Source organism: Staurois parvus, unplaced genomic scaffold, assembly GCF_062004578.1.
Source record: "Staurois parvus isolate SC_StPar_1 unplaced genomic scaffold, SC_StPar_1.0 ptg000104l, whole genome shotgun sequence".
NCBI classification, from domain to species: Eukaryota; Metazoa; Chordata; class Amphibia; order Anura; family Ranidae; genus Staurois; species Staurois parvus.
Genome location: NW_028317900.1, coordinates 5,096,892 through 5,111,244, shown reverse-complemented (window position 1 = coordinate 5,111,244; position 14,353 = coordinate 5,096,892). Strand labels below are relative to the sequence as shown.

Here is a 14,353-nt window from a genome sequence, read left to right as displayed (position 1 = left end):
CAATTGCGCGGTCATGCAACGCTGTACATAAATGAAATGTATGTTCTTTTTTTTTTCCCCCACAAATTGAGCTTTCTTTCGGTGGTGTTTGATCACCTGTGCATTTTTATTCCCCGCTATAAGCTAGTGGTGCACCAAAATGAAAATTCAGGTGCTGAAAATGAAAATTCAGGATGCACTTGGCCAAAAACCGAAATGGATAATTTTTAAAAATTATATATTTTTTGCAAAAAAATACACTTTTATGATTAAAAAATAAAGGCATTATATACCCCAATTTTTTATAAAATATGAAAGAGGATGTTACGGCGAGTAAAGTTACCCATGCTTTAAAATTGCGCACACTCGTGGAATGGCGGCAAACTGCGGTACTTAAAAATCTCCATAAGTGACTTTTTAAGAATGTCTACAGGTTACCAGTGTAAGGTTACAGAGGGGATCTAGTGGTAGAATTATTGCTCTTGCTCTGACGTTCGCAGCGATACCTCACATGTGTGGTTTGAACACAGTTTACATATGTGGGCGTGGCCTACGTATGCGTTCACCACCATTACGTGCGTGCACAGGAGGATGGGGCACTTTAAGCTTTTTTTTTTTTAATTTTAGTTTTTTTTTTTTTTTTTTTTTTTTACACTGTCACTTTAAAAAAAAATGTTATCACTTTTATTCCTATGACAAGGAATGCATGCATCCCCTGTGATAGAAATAATTAGTGACAGGTCCTCTTTATGAAGAGATATGGGTTCAATAAGACTCCACATCTCTCCTCTATGATGTAAGCATTAGATCAAAAAAGCATTGATCTAGTGGTTTAAAAAAAATGGCTTTCTTTACAAGGCTCAGGAAGTGACATTTCTCCGTTCCTCCAAGGGCATAGTGGAGTGGAGGCCATCTTTCCTTCACTTATCTTTGCCCAGCGCCGGGATTGTTCTGTGGTTGCTCAGGTAAGGCTGCGGCAAGGGGGTGAGGTTATTTTTGGCACCTGTGTCAGTGCTTATTTTCATGTTGACTGACAGCACCCCTACTATAAAAAAAAAAAAAAAGACCGACCAAAAAAACTTATATTTTTGACTTTTTACTATTAAACATATTCAATAAAAATTGTAAAAAATCAAATTTCGGCCAAAATGTATTCTGCTACATGTCTTTGCTAAAAAAAAAAAAAATCCTAATACATGTAAATTATTTGGTTTACATGAAAGTTATAGTATATGTGCTGGCATTTTTATTTTTTTTTATACTAGTAATGGCGGCGATCAGCAACTTATAGCGGAACTGTGGCAGGCATTCTGACACTGGGTGGGAACTAACTGCCACTGACATCCCCAGTGACACTAATACAGTGATCAGTGCTAATAAAAAGCACTGACACTGTACTAATGACACTGGGCAGGAAGGGGTTAACATTTGGGGCGATCAAAGGGTTAACTGTGTGTTTTACTATGTGCTCTGTGTGCTGTTTTACTACGGAGACATGCTGCTTTGTACTTCTGCTCTGCAGAGAAATAAAAAGCAGCATGTCCTTGCTGGCAGGACAGAGACTTGTGTTGTTTACACACAGGTCTCTCCCCTGTCAGCTTTCCCCTGGGAGTGCCGGCGGGAAATCTCCGGCCGGGACCTGGTGATTGACATCCCTAGCCGCCAACGGTGGCGCAGGTAGGGCGGCGCATGTGCGCCCCCTACCTGTAAATGCAATCACAAATATGATTTTGCGCAGCCCTGCAGGAGTACTAAATAGAGAGGGTGAATCTTTCTAATGGGAGCACAAACAGCAATACAAACTGACAGTTCTATTCCCTCTCCACTATCCAAAATTGAAAAAGAAAGCTTTGCCTTACACTTTAGTATGTGTGGAGCCCTTCAATGGTGAGGTGTTTCACACAGGACATCACATAACGCACCAGTAAACAATTATTTTCATGACATTTGTTGACACACGTGATGCATTAAATAAACGTGTGGTGTATTGAAGAGGATGTGTCACATTTCTGCCACAGACTGGAAAATAACAAATTGCAATTTGTTGCAGGAATGTTGCCATTTTTGTGCCCTATAAATATGTGTGCTACAATGTGCACAGAGCTTAGCTGACCAGGCACAGATCAGCACTTTGGGCCGACTCCCTCTTCATTGCTGAACCGAAGGGAAGAAGCAGCTGGCTGGCAGGTTCCTTCTGATAAGTTGTAGGTATTCTGTGTGACACACATCATCATTGGGGGTTCCCAAATTTCACTGCAAAAGTATATACTTGAAAGCTCTGTTTACTCATATCTGGGTACAACAGTGTGCACACGGTTTCCTTGTTGCCTTTAGGGCAGCCTATTCGTTTCAGTGGGCTGCCCTAAAGGTGAAAATCACCCAAAAGCAAAGCATAACTTTTTGTTTTTTAAATTGTGCCAAACTGAAACGTATGGCATTGTGGAATAAAGTGATGTGCGGCACCAAGATCAAAATAATGTCTATAAGTTAGCATGTAAACCCGGTGGATGTACATATAGGTGTATAAGCAATGCGCACTCACCAGAAAGCAAACGTAAATGCACGTTAGTAATTAATTTTGATGTCATCAAATGGTTATCATGGGATGATGGTAGGAATCCTAAGCCTTTCCTCTATGGGTGGATGGATTCTGAGGTGTGGATTCACTGGTATCAAGGTCATCCAGAGTTCCCTTTTATGGGATAGGTGGGTGCAGTCCTCTGTATTTAGTGGAGGCTCCCTCTCTGGATGTTAGGATGGCTGTGAATCAGAAACTCCTCATTGGAGTCAAAGCAAAAGGATGCCCATAGTGTAGTAACTTTGTAAACATTTATTGCAAAAAATCCAGGTTAAAACAAACAGTAGGGCATGTAAAAACCATGTGGACTAACTGTCCAGAGATAAAAGATGGCCGTTAGCAACGAGGAGCTCTGGCGGCCATCTTTTATCTTTGGACGGCATATTTTTTTGAGGTTTTCTTGGTTACCTTGTGCTTGGCTGCTTTTAATTTTAATTCAGTTTCTCTTCTTATTTAGTTTTTTTGGGCGCTCACATCTACCTATTCTTTACATTGTTGTATGGTACTTTGGAATCATGCATTTTGGTGCGTAACAGTAACCTGGTACATGTTACTTCCTAAATACGGGTGTAACATGCTATAATAAGTGAGTCCTTTAGGCCTTGTTCACACCATACTCATTGAAAAGTATATAAAAACAGATGTAAACTCATGTCTCACAAGTGAAATTGGCATGCTTTTACTATCAGTTTTTCTGGTTACGAGTTTACATCCGTTTATATACACGTTTCAGTGAGTTTTATACACATTGCAGATTCCTATGCAGAAAAATTCTGCACGTGATACTAGTGTTATGGTGTGAACAGGGCAAATAGAGAACAATTGTTTTCTTTGTGCCCTTGCAAAACGCATGCAGAAAAACTCACGTCTCTGCATCATGGTGTGAATGAGGCTTTAATGTTGTTTGAGAAATAAAGTACATTCCACATTAAGGCCGCATTCACACCTGTTCACGTCTGCTGTCATGCATTTTTCTTTGTGTTTTGTTTATGTTCTTTTAAAAGGTAACTCCTCTTTCGTGGGAAAAAAAATAGCGAAAAAAAAATCACATATTCAATAGTCATATAATAAATTAATGTTCTTAAAAAATAACCTTTCCTTTTTAGTCTGCAGCCCTGTAATTTTCTGTAAAATGCAATACAAGATGTAATTTTCTGCTGCTTACTGATTTTCCCAAAAGTCTGCACTAAGATAGAAGTCATATTTTGGGGATCACCTGCAACAAAAAATTTAATTTTCAGTGAGATGCTCCCAATGGGAAATCATGTCTAAAGGGATGTAGACGCTGCAACTTTCCTCATTAGAGCCCTGTAAGTGCAGCAGCTATTCGATAATTATGAAATCCCTCCCATTAGATTAATTTTGCACATGGACGCAAACAAACAGCTATTTCTTCAGAATAACAAAAGGTTGGAATCTACAACAAATGTTTGTTAAAATCCCTGCAATGTACATAGATCACCCAGTGGAATGTTTGTTTCAACAAAAGTGGAGTTATTCTTTAACGCGTGTTTTTAGTGAGTTCTATGTGCATTTTTCATGTGTTTTTCATGAGTTTTCATGTGGTTTTATGCGCTTCCATAGACTTCAATGAGCCAGAAAAATACAGGCAAATATATAAATTATTGAACGTGCCTCATTTTTTATAACACAATGTTGAGATGTGAACTGCCTCATTTAAATCAGCAATCACATTCTGCAGTTAAATTTGTGTAGTCACAGCCTTGATTGTATGTCTTGACTCAGCAAGAGACAGAGGCTGCAGTAGCAGCACAGCGCTCACTTTCACAGTGCTTCCATGGGAGAGAGAGAATCAAAGGGATTCCCCCCCCCCCCCGATGTCTCACCTGCCCTCCGTTGAAGCTAAAGGTACACAGATCATGCACTGTTAGTTTCTTCCCTGGCTGCAAGGGAAAGGGACACCAGAAACTGGAAGTGACATTTTACACGTTACTTTGGGGTTCATTGAAGTGGAGATCTCAAGGGAGATCAGCAAACAGACTTTTGCTGGTTTCCCTCACCACCATCAAGCAACACCCGCCAGGTAGGACTGCAGAGCCCTGGAAGCATGGAGGAGAAAATTGTGCCAGGGTGGGCACACTCTGGAGTGCGGGTCACAGAAAGTTAATACAGTGGCTGTACAGATGCCGGAATGCGTTCATTAGAAAGCTGACAGTCGGCTTGTGCGGTGTGCATACACTCCCTGGGAGTGTGCGTAGAACCCCCTGCTGCCACCACCATAATACTGGTGGCACTAAAAAGGTTACAATTTGTTTTTAGCTGGAGCTAAAGGTTGCTGTAAAGTCTTCAATAAAGCTGAGTAACTTGATGAAAGATTTACAAATGCTTTGTAAAGCCTGCAGTAGCCACTACGTTTATACAAGCTGAAGCTCGTATGTACAAGACCTGTGGGAGAAATGGACCTCAAGTAGAATTTATGAGGTTGACATGAGGGTATGATACAGTGACCGCGTAGATCTAAATGATATTCATGCATCATTGTAAAATGCCTTTTATTTATATTCAGTGTATTTGTTTTTTCAGGTCACACAAGCCTGCGTGTATTCAGTCAGTATTTTCCTATTCATTTTTTATTAGCATTTAATCAACTTACAAGAAACTTGTGCAGACAGAAATTTGTACATGGCCATTGCTGATCTCACTTTCTGGAATTGCTAGTTCCCTGGCTACCTTGCTGATTCTCTGACTTCAATACATTGAGTTACTTGCCTGGATCATGTGGGCAGGCTAGGAGTTCTGGCTGTGCTGATGAATGCTTGCTTTTTTGAATTTATAGCCTAGGGATTTTCTTTTACCACCTCCCTACTACTGTATTGTGAAAAAAGTAGCAGGGAGGTGGATGTGTACTTTTGGAGTGCCATTAATAAATAAAACTGCAGACATATGGCATGGGCTGCCATTGTGCCTGTAAAATGTCTAATTAAGCTGTCATTCGCATCACAGTAAATCAGAGCAGCTCTGTGACTTGAGATGACTGTGATGACCAATCAGTCCTTACAAATGTTAACAGATCTTGTGTTTACATCTGAGAGCCCATCTCGTTTCTCCTCTGCTGCCTCTTAATTTTTCTGCAGTTGAAACTTTTCCTGTATAGTCCATTTAAAGAAAAGTGCTGCCATTGACCACCAACAAAATGGAGGTACACTGATCACCACTGAGCATACTAAAGTGGCACAGAGGAGGCTTGTGGACAATAAAGGGGCACACTGACCACCAGTGTTAGGGAGGAAATAGCACTGGCTACAAACACACTCACTACTGATCACCAACATTTTAAGGGGCACTTGCCCCCAACCACCACCATAAGGGGGTGCTAACTCCTGAACACTAAATTCTGCAAGCTGTTCTGTGCATTACAAAGTCCTGAGGCTTGCACTCTTGCTGCTGCAGTGTAAAAAAAAAACAGTGGTTATTAAATACCACCAAAAGGAAGCTCTATTTTCTCAAGATAATTGGGTACAATGTTTCATGACTGAGTAACTGTCAGTCCAATTATCACAATGCTGAAAACTGAACTATGGCCTGATAAAGAAGAGGTATTACAGGATGGTACTCAAGTGGTTAAAGGAAAACAAAAAGCAGTCCTATGAAATTTCATATCATTAATTTACAGTATTTATATAGCGCCAAAAGGTTTGCTCAGCGCTGTACATTATAGTGGGGGACAGAACATGAGACAATACAGTAACAATACAATACATGAGGGGTTTGAGGGCCCTGCTCTTTCGAGCTTACAATCTAGGAGGGAGGGGATAGTGGCACAGGAGGAAGTGGCTGTGGGGGATGGAGTAATAGGAGGAGTGGAGGAGATCGGCATTTAGGTGAGGGTGGGGTAGGCTTCCCTGATGAGATGGGTTTTCAGGGTGCGCCTAAAGTTGAGGAGGGTAGGTGACAGTCTGATGGATTGGGGTAGTGAGTTCCAGAGGATGGGGGAAGTCCAGAAGAAGTCCTGCAGTTGGGTGTGGGAGGTGGAGACCAGGGAGCTAGAGAGTAGGAGGTCTTGTGAGGAGCGAAGATTATGGGTAGGGTGGTAATTGGGTATCAGGTCGGTGAGTTAGTTTGGGGCAGCGTTATGAATGGCTTTGTATGTCAGTGTTAGTAGTTTGAATTTGATGCGTTGGGCAATCGGGAGCCAGTGGAGGGAATGACAGAGGGGGGTGGCAGAAGTGGATCGGCTGGTAAGGTGGATGAGTCTGGCTGCTGAGTTCAGGATAGACTGAAGCGGGGATAGCCTGTGTTGGGATAGGCCGGTGAGAAGGGAGTTGCAGTAATCCAGGCGTGAGATGAGGGAGTGAACGAGTTGTTTAGTAGTGTCTGGGGTTAGAGAGGTATATCACCTCTTCTTTCCATTGTTCTCTTAGATTCCATCAAATATGTGTAGTTTTGTGCAGTCACACAAATATATTGAAGCATATTGCATGTGAACAGAATGAAATCATAATTACTGCAAGTGCTGATTACGGAAGTGTGTGTAATTTTGTTTTCTTTTTTTTTTCAGTTGGCAAAAACATATTGGGCTCCTCATTCAAAGAACAAGCTACCATTTGATCCTAAGGTAAAGCTTAATTTCTCAACTGTTTATATGTGTAGAAATTCCACATATTATTGTATTCGTTGAGTTTGTTGCTGTTGTCCAGTCAAAAGGCTAGGGGTAAGTCTTTCATGCCATAGACAAAAGTGAGATCAGCAACCTGGATATGCTTTCTGATAGGATATCCAGTGTCACAAGGCTGATTCAACATATTTCCATATCTTTTGGCGGGTAAAGCAGTTCACATGGATGTTTGTGAATTATTATACTACTATAGTTGTTTTTTCCCCAAAGTATTTACTTTGTTTTAAGGACTATTAGTTTGAACACTTTTATGGTCTGAAAGGAAGCTTGTTCTGACAAAGCATATAGGCTGCTACTTAACTCTTTGTTTGAAAATGCTAGATAACTGTTCAGTGCTATAGATATCTGTTATGTTAGTGCAGATCTATAATAGTTCCTGAGTCGGTAACTTGAAACAAATATGTAGGTCAGGAAATCTCACTTTCTTCAGACTGTATGCTTTCTGCGGGTCATTGACTTGGAAAGTTTTGAGGCCAGTGACAGCCTACATATTTCTCTCACTACAGGTTTCCTTGGAAGTCTCTTTTTAAAGACAGTCCTACATAATTTATTTGACCATTAAATGAAATGTACAGCGATTTAATTTTTATATAGTTTTAATTCTATTTTCTGAATATTTTATAGGCGATAGAAGATATTTACTCCAAAGAAATTGTGAAGTCAAAGTAAGTTGTTTTTTTGTTTTGCTTTTTTTTTTTGTTTTTGTCATTGTACAAAGAAAACTGAATGTTCTTGCCTATTTTTGTGTCTTTTACTTTTTCATGGCTGTATTTGTCTTTACAGGTTTGCAATAAAGAAGATAATGCTGTTGGAGTTCAGGTGAGTTTATTGACTAGGCCTTGTGAAATTCATAGCCAGGGTGATATACTGTCACTGAAAAGATGTGACCCTTCCTTGTCTTGCATTTTCTTTTTACGGTGCAGTCATAGCACTGACACATCCCTTTTATTACTTCTCTTCCCCTTTAAAGTAAATATGAAGTTTTATTATAGAGGGTTTAAAATAAATTATTCGGTTGTGATCTAGGAATCCTGTGTCACAAGTGTATTAAAGTAAAGCTAAAGGCAAAACCTTATTTTTTCATTTTGGATAGAGCAAGAGAGGGTTATATCCCCTCTCAGTGTGTTTTTGCCATCTCTGTCTCATTGAGATTTCCCTTTACTTCCAAAGTAAGAGAATCCCTGGTTGTCACCTGGATCACCAGAACTAGCATCCACATTGGAAGATTTCCCCTTCTATTCTTGTTCTGGGGGCAATCCAAAATTTGGAATTTGCTTTCAGTTTTAGTGATAACAGTAAAGAGCACAATAGAGAGGGCAATTCCTCCTAATGGGGGCACAGGCAACAATACACTCTGACATTCAATAAAGTGCCTTTAGTTATACTTTTAAACGTTTATTTGTAAAACAAATATTTTGTTTATAGGAATGAAACAGACCTTTAGCCCTGGTTCACACTAGTGCGACTGTTGTCGGGAAAGGAACATTTCAAATTTGCAATTTTGTTGGAGTCGCACCAATTTTGAAAATAGTTCCTGCACTATTTTTAGTGATTTTAGGTGCGATACTTTTTTTTTTTTTCACCGCACAATGCCTTCATACAACCACAATGTAGTGGTGTGAATTGGGCAGATAGGAAGATGAGGCATTTTGCCTTGTCATGTGGGGTAAATAACTGTCCGAACCAGTCCCACCACATGTAATGTGAACAAGCCCTAAATATCAATCTAAAGAAGACCTTTCCTGAGAAAATGAATGGGGCTGTCAATACTGATCTGTGTCTAAAAGTACTAGTGTCTGATTTTTAATCTGACCTTTTGGCTTCAATACTTTGAGTTCCAAACCTGGAACATGCAGGTATGTATAGTGGCTATAGAAAAGAATCACCCCCCCTTTAAAATAATCAGATTTCTCCTATCACCTTCCAGGAAGGCACACCTGAGAGAGACGAGGGGCTCCTCCCTACAGGAAACACAATCAGTTTACAGCTGTTATAAGTCCCCTCCTTTCCCCTTGCCCTCCAGTATTGATTGTTTGTTTGTTTTTCTCCACATCGGAACGTTTGTTGTTTTGTGACCGGAAGATCGGGGAGGGTTGGATGGTACCCCTGTGAAGCAGGCATAGGGAGGCCGGGGAGGGCTGAACTAACCTGCAGGCTTGTTTCTTCTCATAGGTCGTCCCCACTTGTCACCAGCCCTCCGGTTACAGGGAAGTGTAAACCGCCACTGAAATGTGCTGAAACGTCGCCCGGTTGCTGTCTCTTTTTTTCCCCCACAGGGTCACAGTAACCATTGGCTTGCAGAGAGAACAGGAAGAGGAGGCATGCACTCCAAGCCTCAGTCTGGCTCCAGGGTGGGTGCCCCAATTCCCCCCCCCCCCCCAGTTAAATGTGTGGTAAAGCCCAGCAGCCTGGGGGAGGGTAAGAAGAAAGAGAGACTGCGAGTGGTGTTCCTTTTCTCTTTTAGAATCCCCGACCGGAACCCAGGAGGCCCTTGATAGACTGATAGACCACCTTCTGTACCCGTGGGCTCTTGCTCCTCTAGGAAATGTGGTTATTGTGGGAAGAAGCTACCTAGGTCTCATCCAAAACCATTTTGCTATGGATGCATTAACAAACTAGCAGGGAAAGAGGCTTGAGGCTTGATGAAAGATTTCCTAGCATCTATGCAAGTGAAGGTGGTAGCCACGATCCATTCCTTCTGAACTTCGGTGTCACAGCCGCAGGGCCTAACCCCAGAGGAGCTAACCCCTAAAGAAGGCCCGTCTTCGCAGGAAAGTCTTAACTCCAGAGGCGGCCCCAGTGTATTTGTCCCGTCTTCCCAGATGCTTCCTCTGGCCCAAGTCAGGGATGAGAAGGAGAGTAAGGGAGAGCTGGATAGTCAGCCTAAATCAGACCACAGCTCGGGGGAGGAGGTGGATCTAGATCTGGGTACTGAGGCAGGTGAGGAGTTAAGCCTGGTAGCCACCTTCTTCTGATGGAAGATTTGGAGGGGCTCCTTCAGGCTGTCTACCCCACTGAAGAGATCCCTGGAACCCCCATAGAGACCTCAGCACAGGACAAAATGTATAGAGGTTTAGTTAAGGGTGCTCACCTACCACCAATCCTTAAAGGATTTTATCCTACAAGAATGGCAGGATCCGGAAAGGAGAATGGTCAGACTTAAGACTTGGAAGAGAAGGTTCCTTTTCAAAGAGGAGGACGAAGCTAAATTCTTTAAGCTCCCTAAGTTGGATGCTGCAATGTCACAGGTTACCAAGAGGTATGACCTCTCCTTTGATGATTCAGGGAGCATAAAGGATCTGATGGACAAAGGTTTGAATCCCTCCTAAGGAAGGCATGGGATGCTAACACATCTGCCCTGGTACCAGCTCTGGCAGCAACCTGCATTGTCAGGAATACAAACTTCTGGATGGAAAGACTGACCAAACACCTGTCGCAGGGGGCCAAGTCAGATTAGGTGCTAGATTCCCTCTCTGCTTACCTGGTAGATGCTGTGGTCGAATCACTTAAGGCCTCGGCCAAAACAGCCGCATTCATTAATTCAACCAGAAGGGCTATCTGGGTTAAAGCATGGGAAGGTCGCGTCACTTTGAAAGGTAAACTGTGTGGCCCTCCCTTTGAAGGCTCTCTGCTTTTTGGCCCATGGTTGGACAATGTGTTGTCCAGGTCCTTGGAGAAGGGGCATAAATTTACAGTTAAGCTAAAGAGGGAGAAGTATAAGACATTTTTTTGTGGCCCTCCAGAGCAGAACCAGCAGAGAGCCAAGAGGGAAATTAAGAAGTGTGGTTATGGCAGAGGAAGGCAAAGGGGCAATTTTCTGTATTCTTACCCAGGTGCCAACACCAAAGAAACAAAGTGAGACCAGGATCAGGTAGGGGGCCACCTGTCACGTTTTGCCTCCCAGTGTGAGAAATTCTTAGACAGTGCCTACATCTGCCAGCTAATACGAGAAGGCTGTCGCCTGGAGTTCTCGGCAAGGCCCTCACCAATGATCACCTTAACCCACCTTGCTCGGGATGCTTTAAAGTGGGAAGCTCTCCTGGAAGGAGTTCAGGCAATGGCTGAACAGCTGGTGATAGTGCCTGTACCAAAGAGCCAACAATACCAGGGATTTTATTCCCACGCCACACATACATTGTTTGCAAACCTTCTGGAAAATACCAACTAATTATAAACCTCAGAAACCTGAACAAATTCTTGGAGTACAAAAGATTTTCCATGGAGAATATTTACCCAGTTCACACAAATCTCTGGAGCCGGAACAAGCCAAAACCTAGATGCTTTGTCGCAGATCTGGCGGTTCATGCCAGCATATGCCTCTCACCTTCCCTCAGCATTAATCCTGCGGGTTCTCCAGAAGCTCAGCCAGTCATTGGGCCACCTCTTCCTGATTGCACCTTGATGGCCAAGGAGAGCGTAGTTTGCGTCCCTAAAACCCTGTCAGTAGCTCTGCTTTGGAGGCTTCCGATCCTTCCAGATCATCTTCTTTAGGGCCCGGTGCTTCACCCCAAGCTGGAATTCTTCCAATCGACAGCCTAGCTAGTGAGAACCAGAACCTGAAGATTAAGGGTTGTTTGGACAGAGTTATAGACACCCTCCTAAGCAGAAAACCTGTAACTAGGAAAATTTACGTGAAAGTATGGGAAATCTTTTGTGCTTGGTGCAAACCAAAAGAGGTATCCTCTACCTCTATTCCAATAATCATGGCGTTTCTCCAGGATGATGTTGAAAAAGTGGTGGCAGTTAGCACCCTTTGAGTACAAATTGCTGCACTTTCAGTTTTTCTTGATGCTAGATTAGCTAGAGAACCTTTAGTTAAGCGGTTTTTGGTGGCCAGGGAGAGAGCTACCCCAGCTGCAAAAGAGAGGTTTCCGCTATGGGATCTAACCAGAGTGCTAGAAACCTTATCAAAGCACCCTTTTAAACCAATAGGGAATAATGCCTTTGTTTTGGATGTTTTTTTTGTTGTCTGTCACCACAGCTAGAAGAGTTGGAGACCTACGAAATTTGTTGGTCAAAGAACCCTTTTTGTTCATCCTGCCAGATATGGTCACCCTTAGGCCAGATCCGATGTATCTGCCTAAGGTAGCTTCTTTATTAATAGAACACAGGAAATAATTTTGCCTTCCTTCTGTGACAATCCCAGAAATGTAAAAGAAGAGAAATTCCACTGTATTGATGTGCAGAGGTGTCTCCTCACTTATTTGCATAGGGCCGAAATTTTTAGGACGCCTGACCATCTGTTAATTTCTTATGCTGGACCAAGAAACGGACTTCAAGGCTCTAAGGCTTCGGTCTCAAGGTGGATCAGACAAGCTATTACCTTAGCTTATGAGCATTCGGGGATCTCTGCACCAGCGACAGTAAAAGTTCATTCAACCAGGGCTATGGCCACATTCTGGGGTCTCCAGGGAACAGATTCGCAGTTCAGCCACCTGGTCCAGTCAAGACACCTTCTTAACACATTATCGGATTGATGTACTGTTGCATTACGACTTAGCCTTCGGCCGGAAGGTGCTGCAGACTGTGGTCCCACCCTAAGGTAGGCCTGCGGTTATTTGATTATTCTCTCAGATGTGCCATCCTGGAAGATGATAGGAGAAAAACGACCATTAGACTTACCGGTAGTGACATTTCTATGACCCTTCCAGGATAGCAGAACTACTTCCCACCCTATGGGGGGAGAGAAATCTTTGAAAAGTTGTAAGTGCCTATGTATAATTATTCCCCTTGTGGATCGGTTTCGGTAATTACTTTTACACACTGGAGGGCAAGGGGAAGAGAGGAGACTTATAACAGCTGTAAATTGATTGCGTTTCCTGTAGGGAGGAGCCTCTCCTCTCTGATGTGCCATCCTGGAAGGTTCGTAGAAATGCCTTTACCGTTAAGTCTAACGGTTGTTTTTTGTCTAGATGTGAAAAGTTAGTAGAGACTTATCCCAACAGACCAGGGGCGGACTGACCATTTGGAAATTCTGGCACTGCCCGAGGGCACGGGGTCAGTAGGGGGCCCCATGAGATGCCCCTGTTACCTTTTTCATAGGCTTTTTTGAGTTTGGGCAAGGACACGGGCCCCATGATCCCCTATTGCCCGGGGGCCCCATAAGTTGTCAGTCCGCCCCTGCAACAGACTAAAGTCTGTAATTAAAGCAAAAGATGGTTCAACAAATTACTGACACAAGGGGGTGATCCTTTTTCCAACTTGGTGATTCTGTTTTTGAATTTGTTTTTATTTTTTTCTGGCGCTATGTCTTTCACTTGGATGATTTAAGTGTAAATACAACTTGCTAAAACAAAAACTGTGTCTGTCTTCATTTCAGGCTGCAAAGCAACAAAATGTGATTGATTTATAGGGGGTGATTATTTTCTATGCCCACTGTACTTTGGGACTGCCACAGTAAAGCCAGAAGTCATTATTTTCATACTTGTTTTGGGTCAGTGATTAAAGATGTTGAAGCCATTAGATCATTGTGCCTGCTGAGCAACAAACTCTTAGAGAAGAGACGTTAACAACGGCAGCCTCCATGTTTCTTGAAGGAAAGATTATCTTTAATAACTCAACTGTTTTTCAAAATTTAAGAAATGGTATATTTACATCTGACTAACATATAAAAAGTTATTTATCCAAGATGTACTGGTGTAGCACCCAGTAACTGCAAAACTGTATGCTAGTTATTTAAACTTTTCTTGTGTCACTGTGAAGCTTTGGCCCAATGTGAAGACCTTTGGGCTTGCATAAACCTGTGTCTGAATGGGTATTGTAAGCCATTTTTTTCTTTTCATTTGATATAGCCAGTACCTTGAGAACTACTTGTGGGTGAATTACTCAGCAGAGGTGTCTAGTAAAGCCTATGTGATGTCTATTTGCTGTATGGTGAATGAAAAGTTCCGTGAAAACGTTCCTGCTTGGGAGGTAGGACCTTCATTTAGTTTTGTAGCTTGTACTATATATAGTATTTTAGCCATTTGAGGAACATGAACACTGGAGTAGGCATGGCAGTTTGGGAGATGTATGGCAATAAGAATAAAACTAATGTACATCAGGGATCAGTAGCTTTATGACCAATTTATCTAATTAGAGAAGCAGCTGTCGTCCTTCCTTGTCTCTCCCATGAGAGAGGACAGGATAAACCTATTTTCTGCAGGCAGGCTGATTGTTGA

General features: G+C 42.3%; 1 protein-coding gene and 1 pseudogene across 1 annotated transcript in view; both read left to right on the top strand.

Annotated features, from left to right (window-relative positions):
• AQR (aquarius intron-binding spliceosomal factor) overlaps positions 1 to 14,353 on the top strand; it is a 144,416-nt gene that overhangs the window by 1,857 nt on the left and 128,206 nt on the right. Inside the window, exons 2-5 of the mRNA XM_089671280.1 lie at positions 7,077 to 7,133; positions 7,818 to 7,858; positions 7,977 to 8,012; positions 13,985 to 14,105. Of these exons, the coding sequence (XP_089527406.1) occupies positions 7,077 to 7,133; positions 7,818 to 7,858; positions 7,977 to 8,012; positions 13,985 to 14,105 (255 nt within the window). The remainder of the gene's footprint in view (positions 1 to 7,076; positions 7,134 to 7,817; positions 7,859 to 7,976; positions 8,013 to 13,984; positions 14,106 to 14,353) is intronic.
• On the top strand, positions 10,016 to 11,052 carry LOC149467669 (uncharacterized; annotated as a pseudogene).